General features: G+C 45.1%; 4 protein-coding genes across 4 annotated transcripts; all 4 read right to left on the reverse strand.

Annotated features, from left to right (window-relative positions):
* Nucleotides 1–1558: 1558 nt before the first annotated feature.
* Nucleotides 1559–3139, reverse strand: LOC128711537 (CD81 protein-like). The gene is made up of 5 exons (XM_053806421.1): nucleotides 3074–3139; nucleotides 2804–2998; nucleotides 2545–2718; nucleotides 2250–2468; nucleotides 1559–1711 (listed from the first exon to the last, which is right to left on the reverse strand). Exons 1-5 carry the CDS (start codon nucleotides 3137–3139, stop codon nucleotides 1559–1561), a joined length of 807 nt encoding a protein of 268 aa, XP_053662396.1.
* A 1896-nt stretch (nucleotides 3140–5035) lies between these two features.
* LOC128718804 (hydroxyacylglutathione hydrolase, mitochondrial) lies at nucleotides 5036–5996 on the reverse strand. The gene is made up of 2 exons (XM_053812423.1): nucleotides 5933–5996; nucleotides 5036–5877 (listed from the first exon to the last, which is right to left on the reverse strand). The coding sequence occupies exons 1-2, from the start codon at nucleotides 5994–5996 to the stop codon at nucleotides 5036–5038; spliced, it is 906 nt and encodes a 301-aa protein (XP_053668398.1).
* A 1768-nt stretch (nucleotides 5997–7764) lies between these two features.
* Nucleotides 7765–8824, reverse strand: LOC128712525 (uncharacterized). Its single transcript, XM_053807421.1, has 4 exons — nucleotides 8545–8824; nucleotides 8115–8350; nucleotides 7868–8029; nucleotides 7765–7803 (listed from the first exon to the last, which is right to left on the reverse strand). Exons 1-4 carry the CDS (start codon nucleotides 8822–8824, stop codon nucleotides 7765–7767), a joined length of 717 nt encoding a protein of 238 aa, XP_053663396.1.
* A 1662-nt stretch (nucleotides 8825–10486) lies between these two features.
* LOC128709326 (uncharacterized) lies at nucleotides 10487–19017 on the reverse strand. Its single transcript, XM_053804317.1, has 3 exons — nucleotides 18903–19017; nucleotides 11056–11451; nucleotides 10487–10989 (listed from the first exon to the last, which is right to left on the reverse strand). The coding sequence occupies exons 1-3, from the start codon at nucleotides 19015–19017 to the stop codon at nucleotides 10487–10489; spliced, it is 1014 nt and encodes a 337-aa protein (XP_053660292.1).
* Between the last annotated feature and the right edge of the window lie 720 nt (nucleotides 19018–19737).

Raw genomic sequence — 19737 nt, forward strand, 5'->3', positions numbered from 1 at the left:
AAAGCACTTAAAAAAAAAAACAAGGGAGAATAGGACCATCATAGCGCTTAAGTGTTTCCAGAGGTGGAAGTGACAACATTTGCTGAACATAATTAAGGAGTACGTACGTATTGAGGACCTGTCGTGTGTTTTGTCTATTAACACATGTCGGATGTACTACTACTTGCTTCGCTGACATGAAACTTATGCGATTATGTGCGTGCGGTGATACTAAGGTTAAGGTGAGATACTCCCGGTGAGCAACGCTATGTTTTCTGTTCCATCTAAACATTGCACTTGCGGCATCACCGAAGTTTTGGTAACGTTGAAGGTACCTCTCCGTATCAATTGGTTGTTTTCCTGCTCATATTAGCTCATCGATATGAGCCTGGCTAAAACATGACGCGTTCGTAGCCTAGAATCCGGCACGCTCGTACTCTGCAAACGCCGCAGCGCAACAAAAACAAAGTATTATTGGAAACAAAACAACTCGAACAAAAAGAAACAACCGCAACCAATGTATATTGAACGTATTTGATAATGCTGATCTACTTGTGTATAATATACTCAGAAAAAGGGAAATAAAACAACTCATTTATTGTCGTAGTCGCTGGTGGTTTTGGTTATACGATGCTCTTTCCGAGTGTTAATGTATCACACGCCTTTGCGCAAGTTTCCGGACATAGCATCACAAACAACACAGTACGGGTGTAAATAAATGAGTATAAAATAAAACTTTATTCTTCTTAAACTTTAGAGAACACAATCATTTCTAGACATTTATCATTATTTCGATATCAAACAACCTGATCTGGTTTTGTGTGTGTGTGTTTTGCTTTTTTTTGTACGAAGAATGTCCTATAGTTATGATTTTCTGCATGAGTCTCGTGACCCAAAAGAGTATTGAGACCTACTGTAACTGCCCTTTTTTTGTTTCGTTAAAGTACAACGGTAACTAGCTACGGACCTCTGCGAGAAACAAAATATTTATATATTCCATATATGTTTAGCATTCAGCTACACTTACGGGGTTGTGCGTACTAAAAGGGGGTTTTCGTTTGTTTGTTTGTTTGTTTTTTTGTTGTTGTTAATTATATAAATAAGAGCATAATTGCCATTTGCAGTTGTTTTCTTTTTAAAGAACATCAAATATATAGATGTATATTTGGCTTTGGGAGGGGAGGACACCGTATGTTATCTCGAGCGCAGCGGGATTTTGTGCGTCTTATATATGTGTTAAAAGTTACATTCAGTAAGTTTTTTTACGCATTAATTTTAAAACGTAGAGGGAGATAAAACACCGTTTAGTATTATTTCGTATCATTATAAAACAAAAATATAAAAGCTTTGTCATGGCCATTGTTATCAGATCTACGTTCTAGGGATTCGTTAAGTAAATAAATGTATATATATATATATATATATATATATATATATATATATATATATATATATATATATATATATATATATATATATATATATATATATATATGGATACACATATAAATATGCATATGGAGACTAAAAAGCATGCTTGTAAATCGACATTTACAATCGACCCGTGCACTTCTTGGCTTTAGTGTTTGTAATTATCGTTCCGGCGGATTGCGCAGCATAGCAGCAAGGAAAGTATCAGCGTCAGCAGCTCAATACCCACGATGGCAGCACCAACGTAGCAGATTAATTTGATGTTTTCCTGTACCGCCTTCACTAACTTTTCCATGCAACCCTGCAAAAGCAAAACAAAGGATAAATAATGGATTAAATTACAACACCTTCATCCATGTTTCGAACTTAGGCGTTGATCAATAATTCGCGACCGGTATTTAATCGAAGCAATACGAGCGCAAGGAAGGGGCATTTTGAGAAGCAAGAAAAATCCCAACAAGGTACTGGGTTGAAAGCTATTTATACAATAAGAGGAAACGATGTTTTATGAAGTAAGCATCAGTAAATTTGTTTAAAGGTATACAGAGCGTTAGCCCGCGGTGCGGGGTTTGGGCGTGGCGTTTGGGTAGCATTGCTTCATCCAGAAGCGGTGGTACTATTTTTAGCGCTACTACACATTGTTTAGCAGCGGTACACACGCCCTTTCGACGAGACTTTCCCGCATTAATGCCGTGATCGGTTTATGAGGATATTATCACGGGTACTGTAATTATTGGGGTGGATATACCAGCACTCAATTCTTTATGAAATTTCAGCATAATGTTCTTCTACTATGTAGTTTAAGCAAAAATTAAGCCTAAATATAAAACTCTACTCACGTCCACGAATAAATCTGACTTCGTCTTCATCGATGCCAGAAATTCCATGTGCGTAGCTCTTTTGCACTGTTCCGGGGTGATGTTGGCCACGCAGCAGGTCTCCGGCACCTTGTAGCTGGCCGGTTGATTGGAGATTTCTACGCTGAGCGTCGGACGTTCCACGTTGTTGAATGCACTTGATTGCCAGTCATTCGGTCCTTCGGCACCGCAGCACTTGTACTGTGTTCGAGGAATTGCGAGGAAATATGCGAACATTAAAGTATACACGATTGTTTTAGAAAATAAATCTTCTTACATGCTTCTGAATAGCATCCAGTGTGGCGGTACGGGTGGGTATAACACCATACTGTGTTTGTACCGCTTCCTTCACTGCCGAACGGACCACATTGTCGAGTTTGTTGGAGTTTTGGAATGCCCAAGCGCCAGCCGCCAGCTCTGCAACTAGCACCATCAACAGACAGCAGAAAAACTGTGGAAAAGTAAAAAAAAAACAAAATCATTTAGAATGTACCTTCCTGCCTGACGGTGTAGCTTTCTAATTTCCAATTCCATACCGAGGTTAGCATCCACTGTGATTCCTTAAATGCGCCACAGCACCCAAGAAAGGCGACGATCAGCATTAGACCACCGACCGTCAGAAAGATATATAATCCGATCGTGTAGTTCTTTTCGTTTTGGGTCATCGATATCAGGAAGGTCGGATCCGACAGCATCCAGATGGCCAACGAAACGATTAAAAACCCGACGACCTGTTGCAATTCGTAAAAGAGATCGAAATTTAGCTACAGCTGGCCACGGTAATACAACCATATCGTACACCTTACCCAAAACAGTAGATTCACCAGCACCACCAGGTACTTCACCACGGAACAACACCCTTTGATAGCCATTTCCGAAACAGGGCTTGGAGATTTTTCGGACTGATTGCGAGATTCGGTGGGACAGGCGTGTGTGACAAGCGTGATTTATCAAATATGGCGTACAGTTGCACACGATTGCACTTTTACGTTACATATGCTCGGCAGATGTTCGCTCACGGGTACTACAGCCAATCCGTTGTCTAGGCCACACAATTTGTTTGCAAATTTTAGTTTGGGAGAGTTTGCTTTCGTTTCTTGTTCTTCTTCTTCTTCGTGTTTAGCTCGGCTTGACAACCCAAGCGAAAAAATGAACTCTCGCTGCTGGCAGTTTTGACAGCTATCTGACAGCACATATGTGGGTGTGTTTGTTGATTATTTGTTGCTATACAAGCGTTTGGGAGGGGTGTGGGGACAGTTGGAGCGCTAGAATTTAAAAATTAATTTTACAACTAGAAGAATTCCTACTTTTGTAGAAGAAAAAAGAATTAATCATGAACTAGTATCAAGAGACTTCCCGAACAAAAACATACGGAAGAGGAAGAAATTAATAAGAAAACATAAAAAATAAATGCAATAAAATAAAAAAAAATTACGAAAATCGTTAGAATTTGCAAGAAAGACAAAATACCAAGTTTAAAACGAATGTGTACAAACACATATAAACTTTATTCAGATTCAATAATTATTCGGTGCGGAAATGTGACAAAACATCATAAACCTAGATGTCAAGGTGATATTGTTTTTTTTTGTGTGGAAATAATAGATTCAAATGCAGGGCAGGCTAGGAGTTGTTGATGTGGTAAGAAGAGCAAAGCTGTTCTTCGCAAAGATGCCCCAAGAAAGCTTTCAAAATACACATATAACTACACATATATTATTTTGGAGTCGAAAATGGATTTTCTTGCAATTTACAGTAGATTTAAATGCATTCTCCAATAGTACAAGGACTTTGATTCAGTCCTTATTCTCAGTATGATAAAGTCCTTGGACCGATTAGGATTCTAACTCTGAAATAGTTAACTAAGCCCATTCCGTAGTGTTAATGCAATTATGTGACTGATTGCTTTATTGTCTGAAATTTGGAAGTTTAAACAAATCTACATTTTGCTAGAGTCCCGAGAATTTTATAGAATGAACTCTCGAAAGAAAACATATGGCCTGAGAAGTAGACAAATTATTCAATTTGGGTGAAACCGTGTCTAATGTCTTGTTTGTAATGAAAATAATAATCTATCAAGTTTTCCTTCTATAACATGACCTACTCATCCAACAATGGTGAAACGAATCAAGGCAGAAAAAATACCCAACACCAGAATTTTAATTTAATTATCGTGATAGGAATTCCTAAACCTCCTCCATACTATTTCCCCCCATTTCTCTACCCGATCGATAAAACTTGATATATACAACGAGTTGGCAACGAATACTTGCCAAAGGCATTGTGTTTCCAAAAAAGTTAACCCATTCTTATCCGTAAATAATCGATGTACAAGTAAGTTTCTAGCATTTTCTCAAAAATATAGGGATTTCATGTAGGAAAACCACAATTTATAGTTAAAGGATTAACCATGAGAAAGTTAACTTTTACCCAACATTCTGGCGAATCATAAATTCTAGATCAAACCGAATCTCATGTATCGAATGAAACTGTTCATAAGATTCATTAGGCACAACAGGTGCTCAGAGTGGACTGTAATGCAGGTGGCATAGAATTTTCTATCACCACTATTCTCAAACAGTGCGTGACTAGACCGACATTCTGTCGTCGAGCAAAGTAGCTTTGCGGATCACTTCTCTTCAACGTTCAATCCTCAATTTTGAATCTTAATGATGTAGCGTTATTAGCGGATGTACAATCAAACTGATATTGCACCGGGAGTATCAATTTTGGAGCAACGACTCTAAACTTACTTGTAGACGAAATGCTTAAAATTTGTCTTTAGCTGATCGGAGCTGTTCCATTACCTTCACCGGATCGCTAGTAGCAAACATCGTTGTATAGAATGGTTCCCGCACGCGCATAAATACGTTGATCCGTTTCTCCAACCCGATGGTGGACGGGACGAGTGCCTGCCGTCCTTCCAGATCAGCGGCCTGTGCCCGTTCCAGCATCTCCCGAATGTCCTCGTTGTCGGGTTCGATCGTGTGGGCAAAGCGCAGGTTCTGCAGAGCATACTCGTGCCCACAGTACACTTTCGTATCGTCCGGCAGCTGGGACAGCTTACCGATCAATGCATCGTACATTTGAATCGGTGTTCCCTCGAAGAAACGACCACAGCCGGCGAGGAAAAGTGTATCGCCGGTAAAAACAGCCCGCTCCTGCTCACCTTCTACGAAGTAGCAGATGTGCGATTTTGTATGACACGGTGTGGAAAGGCAACGCACCCGTAGATTTCCTATCTCAAACGTGTCGTCCTGCTGGACCGGATGCGTCAATCGTGTGATCCTGTCATCGTCCCCACCATACACGGACAGCTCACCCCAATCCGTGTTCTGGCGGAAGCGCTGGTACAGACCGTCGTTACCACCAGCATGGTCCCAGTGATGGTGTGTCGTTAGCAGCTTGTTCAGCTTACAGTTTTGCTCCTGCACGACCTCCAGCACACGATCGGGTTCGACCGGATCGACGACAGCCGCTTGCCGCGTCGCATTGCACATCACCAGGTACATGAAGTTATCTTTCAGGGCTGGGATCTTTGTCACCGTCATGCTCGCCATAGTGTTCGTCTGTGTAGACCGTGGTCGGCGTTGCAGGCTGAAGCTTGATACTGAAAGAAGGTCGTGGTTTACCTCACGAATGGGATGTTTTCGGCTGAAGCTTACCGGTGAAGTAGAGTGCAGTCAGTCGCTGGGAAATACGATGCGGAAGCAGGTTGAGCAGCGACATGCAGATGCGTAACGCAGTGCAGTAGAGAAAACAGAGCACAGATAATATTGACTACAGCAGTAGTAGCAATCCGGCGGTGAAGGTGATAAATAAAACGAAAGCGTTCGGTGTACCCGACAGGATTTATAATGGAGAGCAACTTACAGCGTACGTAAGGCGTAGTGCGCGTCGTTGATAAGAAAGATATTTTTATGATTGATAAGAAGGCCGGTTACGTTGTTCTTTTGACCCTGGCTGGTTTACAGTAATTATGCCGAAGTTTGTCTGTCAGATTTTATTTATTCCCTGCGTTTGACACACAATTTAAACATTCCCAAGTAGGCGCTAAAAGAGAGAGAGAACGATCGTTACACGTGTAACGCATATATGTCGTTGCTAGGTGACGGGAACGAACTGCTTGCGGTTCAGGGGTGAGCAACTCGCTTCGGTTGATGTAAAAAAAACCCATCAAGGTAGCCAAATTAAATCGTTGTGTTTGTTAAGTCAGACGCATTTATGGACACGTTTACACATAATAAAAACACAGCAGAAAGCTCAATTTTTTTGAGCCCCAGAGAATCGCAATTTTATATTGCTAATCAATTGTTCAGGGTTTTTCTCAAATTGCAAGACACTATTCAATTTACACCGGCTGATGGCCGTCAGTGGGCCACTTGGTAGTAGTGATGGGAATTTCGGATCACTCATAGCTCTAGAAGGGCTGGAATGGAATAGATCAAGTGATCGCTGGTGATCTCCGACCGGCGATGGATGTCTAAAATCATTACAAGTGCATGTCACTTTCAATAAATACATGTAGCCTCGCTACATACTACTCGTAACTAACGCTTGAAGATCCCGAACAGTGTTTCCGGAGCACAAAATGGTGATTATTTGGATCAGATCAACCGATCCACCTCCCAATTCCCATCATTAATTGCTTGTTGACATATATTTTAAATTATGCTGTCAGGTTGGTGTATTGGATAAGCTTGCAAGCTTGAGGACCTACGTGTGCTCCAATTTCTTCGACAATAATCTGTTTTGTGTTATAGACTTAGTAAACATTGTAGCAAACATGTTGAAAAAATGAGATATTGTACAGTAATAACAGAATTTCAGCTATCCTAGACATAGACGCTAGACGAAAGACATTATTAAGTGGAAAGTGTGATACTGCTTTTATTGAACAACGGACATCAGGAAACTTTAGCCACAACATTTCTGTATACGACATATAAATTCTGTAATAAGATTTTCCAAAATGGATTAATAAATACGCACCACGCCAGTGGTGGAAGAAACACATTTCAACAGCAGACAGAACAGGGTTCTAAGTTGCAGACAACCGCACCGAAGTCGCACTGATGGTGATGATGATGATTGATTAGTTTGGCTGATGATTTTTAGGGGAACTTTTAGACAAACAAACTACCATCAACGCAAATCGCAATAAACCCCACGGATACACACGGTCGAAAACATGGATATTGGTTTGCTTAAACAAATCGTTTATATATATTGACTAATAAACGTTGTAACAAGTTATAGGAAAGAAATGTTTCATAGTTTACCGTTCTTAACTGGATGCCTCAACCGGTTGACTAAAATAAGAACATTTTGCGTACGTTGCCATCATTTTGTGTGTCCCGTACGGTAATTGCATTTGTGGTTTTTTTGTTTTTTGTTGGTTTTGCAGAATTGCGCAAAGGTACCCGCCGCCATCTTCCATGTTAAAGTTTTGTCTCTAATAGTACCTTAGAAATAGCACCGTTTCCCCCCGTTAGCGTTAGTAGTTGCACTGGTTCGCACGTTGGTGTTTCGAACCCTGCGGAGAGCAATAGCAGATGTGAGTATTAGGACGAGGTGGAAGCGTTACATGCAGTTCGTACCCCTGGAATGCTATCGGTTCCGAGTTGCGACTGATCATCACCGCCAAAGTTAAACACAGTCTTTTGCGAACGGGGCCAAAATGTCGGCGGTGGGGACCGTATCATGTGCTCATGCACCTGTGGCAACGCTAGTGGATCCGTTTCCGTTTCGCCGTTAAATTCCTGCTCAGCAAAGAACAAAACAACAAACCGAGTCGGATGAAGGTAGGTCGAGAAATTCAGGACATACGCAAAGGTAGATACATACATCGGACATTAATATCAGTATAGCGTCATCTGACTCCGTATCGTCGATTACGTCCGTCACGTTGTCCCGACTGGCGAGGACCTTCTGCACGAAGGGGTTATCGTTCCGGGATAATCGGAGGCGCGTGACCTCCAGCTCATCCGACTTTTGGAACTTCCCCGGCGATAGACTCAGCATGGAGAACGAGGGTGATGACTTTCGCTGACAGCCCTTGCTGGTACAGTTGTAGGTAGAAACTAAACGGGAAGAGGTTTCAGGTGGAATTAAACGAAAAATGGCATACGAACCAGACACTTGGTCTGTTGCGAAAGATAAGGTTGCATCTCCGAAGCCTTCCCTAGAACTTCCTGCCTCAGCGACACGTTTTGTGTAATGACATCGATAGCCGTGTATGCATCATCCACACGCACACACGCGCACCCATACACACCTGATGGTTCCGATCTAGCGCGACAGTTCATCTCGCGATGGAACATAATATCCTCGAACTTGATGATTTTCTTCATCTTCCACATGTTGGAAATGAAGTGGAAAGGCTTCTTGCGGGTACTGCTGCGGCTGATACGTAGCGTTGGCTGCTGTCCATTGCTGTTGGCGTACTGTTGATTGTTGGCGTTGCTGGTGTGAATACTATTGTTGAAGGTGTGATGGTTACCGATGCTGCTGGTGGTATGGTTTTTGCTACCTCCGCCACTGCCGTTGACGTTCATAGCGGACACGGGTTCGTGGTTGATTTGGCGGGACGGTTCGGTCGCGGTCCCCGTCCGATGGCACTGTTCACAAAACGGGCGTCGTGCTGCTCCTGCCGACCTTCGGTAGAATTTTGATGCCAAATTAACCGTCCTGGGCACGGTATGTAAACATAATTTGCACGCACTGGCGTTCGCTTGCACTTGGCAAAGAGGCGATTGTTGCCAGTGTGCTGCTGACAGAGCCTTCCTTCGCGGAGAGGTCAGACCTGCGCAATGGAATGCATGTTGCGTGTCGACACAGCGAGTACAGCACACCTTTTTTTTATTTTGCTGCGCCCAGAATTGTGTCGCTCTGTATGTGAGTGTTTCCCGGAGGCACTGTGTGCAAGTGTGTGTGTGTGCGTGGTGTATTCTAATGGTCTTTTGAGGTGCTTATTGGATTTGGTGCAGGATGTGCAGAGTAGAGATGTGCACGCTGAGTAAGAGTGAGTGAGTGAGTTGAAACCTTCGAGAGAGTGAATGAATAGAAATCAGCACGAAGAGTTTTTATGACTCCTTTAACCGCTCTTTTGCGTTTATACTCACTCTCACTCTCTGTGCCGACTAGAAACTCACTCAGGAGTGAGTAAAACTGTTTTATCGCTCTTTGGATTATAATCGCTCCGTAAGAGTGAGTAAAAGAGTACTATCACTCTTTGGATTATAATCACTCTGAAAGAGTGAGTAAAAGAGTATTAAAGAGTATTAAGAGCAAAAGAGTGGTAAAAACATAAATGCAGTGTAATATTTTTTTTAATGAATCTCAAAAGAGTGAGTAAAGGTTTCAAATCTTTAAACCCACTCTTTGACTCCGATTCAAATCATTGAAAAAAGTGATTATTCTCATCTCTAGTGGAGAGCACGAAGAAACGCATAGGTCGATCATTTTGAGTAAAAGTTCGGTTTTATTCAACAATGTCATGTTGGAGCACACTATTTTATATTACTGTTTTAACCCCGCTCAGTAAGATAGGTTGCTACGCATCACCCCAGTGCAATGGTAGGCCGGAGCCGGATCCACCTGCATGCCTACGTGTGAATCCGGGAACAGTCCGCAAAGGGAACTACAGCATTCCGTTTGGAAGCGGTCCGGTGCGCAAACCAATGTGAGTGTCCTGCAGAAGGATACGTTGGAGATCCGAGCGGAATTGCTGGAATTGCGCCTGGACGGAAGCGTGGGTTGGAGACATTATTCTACATGGAATTCTTCTAGTGCGTTGCATGGTGCGTTTTTTTCCCGCGGGTCATGGTTTGACGGCTTGATGCTTGATTATTCAAGATGAAAGGTGACTATGATGATGATAATGATGAACGTGATGGTGACGTGTAGGACGACGAGTAGGAGCTTATGATGACATGCAATGTTTACTCTGTTCCACCTTGATGAGAATGAAGGTATTGGAGCACAAGATGGGGGACAAAAAAAAATTCATTTGGAACACTTGCAGACAAAAAAGCAACAACAAATGAAATTACTAATGCACAAGGCTAACGTAAGTCTGTGGTGATGGTACACATTACCATGAGGCAGACGGCAACGTGTACATAGTAGGACTCATTCGCGCAATGACTCCCATACATCCGAAGATGCTGATAGACTTGGCCGGTAGGTCGGTCAGGTGTGTGAGGACTCTCCTTTTTCTAGCTGGAAGCCACCATGTAGTCCTCACCCTCCGACTGCTCCGCCGCGCTCTTGGTGCTTTTCGTGGCCTTTGGTCGCTTTTTCCGCTCGAAAAGCGTTTCCTTTTTCGCCTTGCCGGGCAACCGTGGCCGGCGTTTGCCATCGGGCTTCGGCGACTCGTCTAACGAGCGCAGCTCGTCCAGTATGTTATCCGGTTCGCGTTTCACCGTGCCGGCGGTGCTGGTTTCAGGTACGGTGGATGCGGCCGGCATAACGGGGCGCGGTGGCCCACCACCGTGCATACCCATGTACAGCGGGGCATGGTGCGAGTAGGCCGGATCGTTGGAGATGTTGATGTCCGCAAAGTCACGGAAATTGGAAAACTGTTCCTCCTTCTGCGGTTTCTGCACGAGGTACGCTAGCTGTGGCCGGCCGTGCCCATTATTGCCGCTGTAGCCAAGGCCATAGAAATCGTCGACAAAACCCTTGCTCGGGACGTCCGTGTCGTAATAGAATGTGCCACCTGCAAAGTAATGGAGAGCATTAGTAACGCCTGGACGCTGGAAGGCCGCCCTCCTCCCCCCCGTACCCTTGATAATGCCGAAATCGCCCGAACCGAGCAGGGGCGAAGCGATCTCCGTTGCTGCCGGTACGCCGGTGCGTAGCTTATTGAACCGCTGTTCGATGGCCGCTTCCGTTGACTGGTAGTAGGGCCGGGAGTGGCCCAACGGTGGGATGTTACGGAAGAATGTGGGATAGATTTTTTGGGCGGCCGGATGGTGCTCGACATCCGGCTGCACCTGAGATCTCGTACTGCCGCCGTTGCGGCTGGTCGCGGAAGTCGCCTCGCTGTCCGCGCGCAGGTTGCCTAACTCTAAAACTTGTTTTTCCGGTACCGGCAGCGTCGGGGCGAAAACCTGCTCATCGGTGGGAACGTCCGCAGGAAACAGAGTGCCACCGTACAGCGACAGCGGGGTGAATGACTCTGGAAAGGCCAATTATTGAAGGTGGTGGTTACTTCCTTTTACAAGCTTTTTTTTTTTGTGCAGCGCAACTTCACTTCACTGGACGAATGAGCCGAAAGAAGTGTCTCAAACTGTTTAGATACATCCGGTTATAGAGTGTGATCGCCTTCTAGTGATCAGATCGTACTAAAGTGAAAGGTCTAATGATTTTCTAGACCTGGAAGTAACCAGATTACTAGAATGGGACATAAAAAAGCACCAATTTTAAGCCAACTATAAGTTGATAGAAGCGATAATAAGAAGGTGTTAATAGCGTTTTTTTCCTCTCTATACAACGTAAACATGTTTATAGCATCTAGAGGTGATGGTGTGCTCTTGTCTGAGCTAATGTAGCACAGCCTCCGCGAACTTGTCGCTACTCCGGAACGCACAGCGTTCCTCAGTGCCGTGTAACCGAGCGAATGGCTAAGACCTTGGTAGTTTGACTAATAGCCTTAAATTATAGAATGGTGTCGTTACGTGGAGACCGGCGTAGGAGACGTACGAGCCCTTTCGATCCCGATAGTATTCACCTGACGACAGTTCAATCACAGCTCCTAGCGCAACTGTGGAAACCCTGTGGACCACACAGGGGTGTGAATGAAATAAGAAACGGTGTTTAAAGTAAAAAAAATAATCTCGGAACATTATATTAATGGTTTTGTATTAATTAGCGTTGCTCGCTGATCCATCGCTGTGACAGAGTAAGATGGATTTAGCAGAGAGGAAAGGGAACGGGTAGCGGTGCTATAGGGAGAACGAAAGGGAACGAACGATACGTCATACTCATACGTCACGCGGGACGGCACACCTTTAACGAATTAGTGTGGCATGCGTTAAGTAATTCCAATTCGCTGCTCAGGTGCTTAATGGAGCACACCCTTGCTCGGCAGCAGAAAGGAAGTTTGACAGAACGGTCCCGGCCAATTACGCGCTTAGAAGGAATTTCTCAAAACCCTTTTCGGTCACGGTACGGTGCGGATCGTTAATCAAGCGAATAGCATCGCTTCGTAATATTCGCCCAGTCTCACCACCGGCCGCCGTTGGTTACCGTCGGGGTTTTCCGTGTTTGCTGTTACGGATCTGCCCGGCCAGCCCCTGGCAACACCGGCGCCCATTGTGCAACGGACACCGGCGAAAGGCATCGAACATGGTTGCGATCGGGTATTTTGTGTTCGGCGGTTTTTGCGCAATTCTTTTCGCCTAGAACCGAATCGCAACTGGTAATCGAAACAACGAACTAATGCGAATGAAACAAACTAACAAAACAACGGCGAGCGAAACGTAACCGCACGCGTTGCCAAACGGCAAACAAACGGTCCCTTTGGATAAGCTCGCTGCTGTTCAGGCACGAAATCACGAACCGGCGTGGAATCAAGGCAGAAAATCCCGCCTAAGCTGCCCAGCAAAACACGGATGCGGAAAAGAGTTGGCTTCAAGCTCCGTGGGGGGGTTGGCGTAATAGAGCGCTCGAATAAAGAAACAAATATTGACCATCTAGACAATTAGGGGGTTTTTTTATTGGAAAGCAGCGTTCTCGGTATATTACGCACACCTTTGTTAGACAACGAATGCAAAACAGCGATTGAGGCTTTTGATAGAAAAACATGTCAGTATCAAAAACCAAAAGTACCTCACTTGGAGATCTAAAAAGTCACAGAGACTTGCCCAACTTTGCCCCGAGTCGTCGGGCGTGCAGACATAATTTTTTGCATTCTACTCAGTTGCTTTTTGGCATTGCTAAAACATTAGCCAGGCAGCCATGATAGCAATCAAAATTTAACCAGGGTTGAGCTACAGTTCGTAAGCCCCAGGCATTAGCTGTCTTGGAGTATGTAGAGGCGTTTGGGATGGTGAACTTTACGCGCCCCGTAAGGTTTCGAATCGCTCAAGGTCAAAGCTCACGCAGCGGTTGGTTGACGTTGAACTCCAACCAGTGCTGACTTCCGTCATACGCACCCTGCTATTATGGTACCTCGGCTTAGACCTAGCTTGCTCGTTATCTGGTATGCTTTGTGATCAAACCTATGCTTTTTTCTTCCCCTTCTTATGTACTCCCAGATGACTCCCTTCTCAGTGAAAAATGCGACAGATAGAGCGAAAGAAGGAGAGAGAGAGCCAAAGGCAAATAAAAGGTGTTGCGGGCGAAAAGCGAAAGTAACTGGCTGGTTAAGTTCTCGCGGATTCGCATTGAATTTAGAACAACCGATCGGGTCTAGCGCTCGTGCGAATCTTGGAGGGCTTGGAAACCTGTTTCATGCTCAGCTGACATACCGTGCCGAGCCGTACCGTTGGTGCTGCGCTGCGGCTGAGCCCAACATTCACCGTTTCCGGCAAATATCATTTATTTCATGTTTTATACAGTGGTGGTCAGTGAAATAAGTCAACTGCATTAGATGTGTTTGTTTTCAGAAGCAGCTTTGGTTCTATTTTCCAGAGTTCAATATGTTCAATGACTACATGTCCCATGTCATATTAAGGTTTGAGAAAAATAATATTATGGTTAAGACACTTAAACTCTAACAGTCTTTTTATACGGAGCGCATTGTTGAGATTTACGGTAAATCTCAAACAATGCCCATCAATCTTTCTATTACAAGGCCCAATTGAGCAAATTTTATGTCAAAAGTATGCGTTTCATATGTCAAAAGAAGAATTTTAACCTACCTACGCATAATCTCAGAGATTTATGATAAATCTGAGCGCAATCTTGGTGCAATCAAAACAATCAATCGACGCTTTAAGTTTTGGTGCAAAAAACTTGTGATAACTTACTGGATATTCGCAACAAGGTGTTAGATTAGTGTTTTTATCACTAGAAAACGTATATAGTAGCCGAAATTACTCAAAGTTTTATCACGTTTTTAGCAATATTGGTACCGTACCTTAATGCAACCAAAAAGCACTGCGTCGATATGTTGTGTGTTCGACTTGGATATTCAGTGGTGTTGTTAGGACAAGATATCTGGCCATAAATGTGACCTTAATGTCCTGCCAGGTGCTAAATATCTCGCGTCCTTTTGGAACAAAAAAATAACACTTAATAAACAATGAGAGAAATTATGTTTAGAATGCCTACTTGATTTTGCACTCTTTGACAGAAAGCTTGATCAAACTTGAGATTTATCGTAAACCTCAAGAATGCGCTCCTTCTGTAAAGGCTATAATATTTGGTCTGACATCAATGGTAACAAAAAAAAGTCGATAAGTGGTGGCATCACGGACCTTTAAAAGAAAACCATCGAAATCCAACATCTTTCAACAATTAAACCTATTTATTCGAATTCCAGAGAGTTCGTTAACGAAGTCTCCCGAGTAACATTGATTAGGTGATGGTCTACCAGCTTTCGGGTCTGTACCAATAGGAATAGGATCTGGTCCTTTTTTATAACCTGACCTGACAAGAGATTCTTGAACTGAGTTGCTACAAATTTGTCGTATTAAACCCGTATTACACGAGGGCTTTTTGGCTGATTTTCTGTCAAAATCCGCACTTCGACGCAAAGTTCCACCTGGACCGTGTAATACAATGAGCTTGGCCCAAAGTTTTTTTTTCTGTTATTAATTTATTTCTAAAACAAAAAGCATGGTTTATTCACATCTAATTGAACGAAACATCAATGTTGAAATGATCGACCTGAGGACGACGATGATTCCCACACCAAACAGTGGATGTTTACACACAATTTTAACTTTGACAGAAAATAACCATCCGATGGCAAAAAAAAATAGTTGTCTTTTTTTTTGTTATGTCTTTTTTCTGGTTGGATAAAATCTGTCAAACGCGATTTGACAGAAAATAACCACCCAAAAAGCCATTGTGTAATACGGCCATTATTGTACAAAAAAATGTGAACTTCATGAAATAACGTTTTGTACATAGACAGGCTTAGTTCTATGACCACCACTGTTACCTGAACTCAACTTTTTCATGGATACACTTTAAAGCGTGCTCGATGTAAAGAACCTTCTTGGGGCCAAATGTGATCCAAACCGGACTTGACTTGAAAGTCCAACTATACATTTTGCTTACCGCACAGTGTCAGCATACGCTGAATAAATATCTCCAACCATAGACGAGTGCATTGTGCGCAACTTGCAGCAAGATGTGCCATAAAGCACGGACATCACAGCAAACCGGTCAAAACGGTACGTCTTGATGATGCACCGTGAACGGAAATGAGTGATCACTTACTTCCCTCCGACCCGGGGTATTCAACCACGGACATGAGCGTGTGCACAGCGTCAGCAGCAAGACCCCGTCCGGGCCAAGGGTAAATGGTACAAATATTAACCACCATAATTGTAGGCCCGTTGCTGTATTCACAAAAGGTGCCATGTTTTCCTCGTTTACGTGAATGCACACAACAAATGCAACCCAATTTGGCATTATGCGGCGGTGGCAGTACAATTGAATCCAGCGGCAGCATATGAAGGTAGAACACACACAACGCTAGCTGGAGTAAGGTTGAGAAAATTGGTTTCCCCCCTAGAAAATGTGTGACAGATGTGGGGGGCGGAGGTGGAGGAGGGAATGTATTGAGCGCAACTCGGTGGCTGCGGCTCGGCGTCTATTGGGCACTGGCCCCGTTGTGGCGACAGTGGTAAAGAAGGTGGCCGGGTACTCGCTGTACATAAAGCAAACCATGGCAGGAGAAGGAGGCTTTGTAATGCACCGTGGGTGAGAACAGAAAACCAACACACAGAGCTGTGGCGGTACCGGTGTGTTTGTAAAATAGGAGCAATATGAGAACCGAACGTACAACAAAGCAGCACATATCGAAGGTCCAACTTCGGTGACTTACAATTTCACTATTGGGAGGTGTTTTTTTGTTGTGTTGTTGGTTTGGGCTGCAAAGACACTGTTCTGGCACGTTGCAGGCATCGCGAGGTGTTCCTTATTTGTGCCGCAGCTCCATTCTACCGTCCGGCAGATAGTTAACTCTTGCGATGCTAACAACGTTGATTGTACACTAAATGGTACAACTGCATGCTTAAGTAATAGACGGCGGAAACTTCGCTAATGTCCATTTTCTAAGCGGCCCCGTCTGCCATTTACCATAAACAGCGGATGAGCTACTGCTGTTAAAGCAGCGACCCCAGCATCACCTCACCCGCAGCTGACCGGTTTAAGGGTTTTTTTCCCCTTTTCGGTTCATCGATGGCATGGGGAACAGGGCCCGGTGCTTGCTGATGTGACGCATCCGTGAGTCACTTGACATCGCCTAGGCATTGCGCACATAAGCGGACTGTCCGCTCCGGCAGCAAGTGCTTCAGCGTTTCGCGCCGTAGAAAGGCAGAGTGAATGATTTACACGGCTCGTCTAACGTAACATAATAGTCTGCACCACCCGCGCGCAGCTGCACGCCACTGCACTAGGAAAGAAAAAATGGTGCGCCGCAAAGCCTCTCCACCTGCAGAGAGGGAAGCGCTCGGCAGGGCCGGGGGCACGGCAACATCTCTACGCCTATTACGGCAAGTGTTTGGAGTGTGCGTTTTCCCAAAATCGCACGCCTTCTGCCGGGTGCCGAAGATGGTTACGATACCACGAGACGACTGGACAGATGACGGACGGTTGGCAGCAGGCGAAGAAAAAAAAATACTACGACAGCGAAATGAAAACGAAAACAACGACGAGCGTACGAAATAGAAAACGGCCTGGTGCTCGTGATAGTGCACGATGAGCAGCGCGTACATACGCACGCGTGCAGCAGGAAGAGAGAAAGGAGGCCATCGGATAGCGCAAGAGCGCTCTGCTGGGTATAGGCAGGTAACAAAAAACAAAAACAGAGAGGAACAGAGAAAAAAAAAACATGCCTATTATGAAACAGTAATCCACTACTTCCCTACCGAGGCGGGTTTTGCTGTTGGTACTGCAGCCAGCTTTCCCTTCCCTCCGGTGGTTGAAGTTCCGCGTCGGAAGTTTGGTTTCGGCACATTCGCCCATGCGTAAGTCATCGCACCATCAAGCCCAAAACAAGCTGCTCAGTGAGCTGCTGATGCTACCCTATCTTTTGGCAGGCACGGATCATCTCCAGAGCTACCTCAGCAGAAGTACCTCAAGAGACGATAGTGAAGATCGATGGATGTATCTGGAGGACTCTGCTGAAAATCGCGTACGTTTGGGGTATTTTGTTTTATAGACTTTAGATGAGTTACTTGAGGTTACTTGAAGACTGCCCATGCGTAAGTCATCGCACCATCAAGTCCAAAACAAGCTGCTCAGTGAGCTGCTGATGCTACCCTATCTTTTGGCAGGCACGGATCATCTCCAGAGCTACCTCAGCAGAAGTACCTCAAGAGACGATAGTGAAGATCGATGGATGTATCTGGAGGACTCTGCTGAAAATCGCGTACGTTTGGGGTATTTTGTTTTATAGACTTTAGATGAGTTACTTGAGGTTACTTGAAGACTGCCCATGCGTAAGTCATCGCACCATCAAGCCCAAAACAAGCTGCTCAGTGAGCTGCTGATGCTACCCTATCTTTTGGCAGGCACGGATCATCTCCAGAGCTACCTCAGCAGAAGTACCTCAAGAGACGATAGTGAAGATCGATGGATATGTCTGGAGGACTCTGCTGAAAATCGCGTACGTTTGGGGTATTTTGTTTTATAGACTTTAGATGAGTTACTTGAGGTTACTTGAAGACTGCCCATGCGTAAGTCATCGCACCATCAAGCCCAAAACAAGCTGCTCAGTAAGCTGCTGATGCTACCCTATCTTTTGGCAGGCACGGATCATCTCCAGAGCTACCTCAGCAGAAGTACCTCAAGAGACGATAGTGAAGATCGATGGATGTATCTGGAGGACTCTGCTGATGATCGCGTACGTTTGGGGTATTTTGTTTTAGAGACTTCAGATGAGTTACTTGAGGTTACTTGAAGACTGCCCATGCGTAAGTCATCGCACCATCAAGCCTAAAACAAGCTGCTCAGTGAGCTGCAGATGCTACCCTATCTTTTGGCAGGCATGGATCATCTCCACAGCTACCTCAGCAGAAGTACCTCAAGAAGCGATAGTGAAGATCGATGGATGTATCTGGAGGACTCTGCTGAACATCGCGTACGTTTGGGGTATTTTGTTTTGTAGACTTCAGATGAGTTACTTGAGGTTACTTGAAGACTACGCAGTCTGAAGTTACTTGAAGCTTGAAGTTTCAAACTTCACAGCTTTGCGGCACAGCGCAAACATCTGAAAGTGATATGGCGCTTGATGGCGCGTTGCGCAGTAGCATCATAGGCGGCAGTTACAGCGCGGTTTAAGACCGTGCCGCATGCTGCATCTATTGAAGCTGTGTGCCTGACGTGCCGGGGAAACGGCACACCAAAGGTGATGCCGAGTGGAGAAAGTGGCTTTTGCAGGAAAACCAGTCAATCTGGATCTGCTGGTGATAGGGTTTCGGACGACGGGTAACCGGCGTCCCGACTTACCATCGCTAGACGCTGATTGATGGTGGCTGATTGTGGATTTGGACGACCTGCTGTCACCGTCCACACGGGAAGCAATCACGACAAGCAGGACACAGGTGAACCGGTAGTTGCACATCGCACACACGTTTGAAAATCGCTCGCTTTTAAAGCCGGTTGCATAACCCTCGCCTGCTGCACGCTGACGCGGATGACCAAAACGGTTTGGCGCTGGTTGGTCTCTTGGAGCGCTTTCGGGTTCGCACTGGCACAACCACACTGCACTGGCGGTGCGTCTGCTACGGGATCTTCCTGTTCTTTGCTAGCACCACTGGCAGAGGGCCTGGGAGGCCTTTGTCTTTCCAGGTTTGCAGATAAGTGCGCTGGCGCTCACGCTCATCCGCCGACTTGTCCTGTCGGCCGTGGCCACTGGGCAGGCCTCCGGGACTTTCCGGGTCCTTTCGGTGTGGACCGGTGGTGTAAGAACCCGCGTTTAAGCAGAACACTTTCGCGCACGTGGGCGCTCTCAGCACATCTCCACCCCACCGTCACCAAACTTCCGAACACCGTATGTTACCCGCGGATACGCGACAACCCGTGGCGTTGTGTAACGTTCTGCACGCGAAAACTGTCACTGCACGAAAACGATAGCACACGGCACCAGAACCCACCGACGGCGATGTTACCGTCCCGACGTACGATGCCAATCTGACGTGTTTACTTTTCCTGCCGCAACGCGCACTGCATGAGAAAAACCACTTTTCACTTTCTTCGGACGGCAGCGTGTTGGTTCGCGGGCCCCACGGTTCGGCTCGCGCTTACCTACCCGTCGTGGACGCTCGCCGGGGGTTTGCTCACT

This window comes from Anopheles marshallii, chromosome X (genome assembly GCF_943734725.1).
Source record: "Anopheles marshallii chromosome X, idAnoMarsDA_429_01, whole genome shotgun sequence".
NCBI lineage: Eukaryota > Metazoa > Arthropoda > Insecta > Diptera > Culicidae > Anopheles > Anopheles marshallii.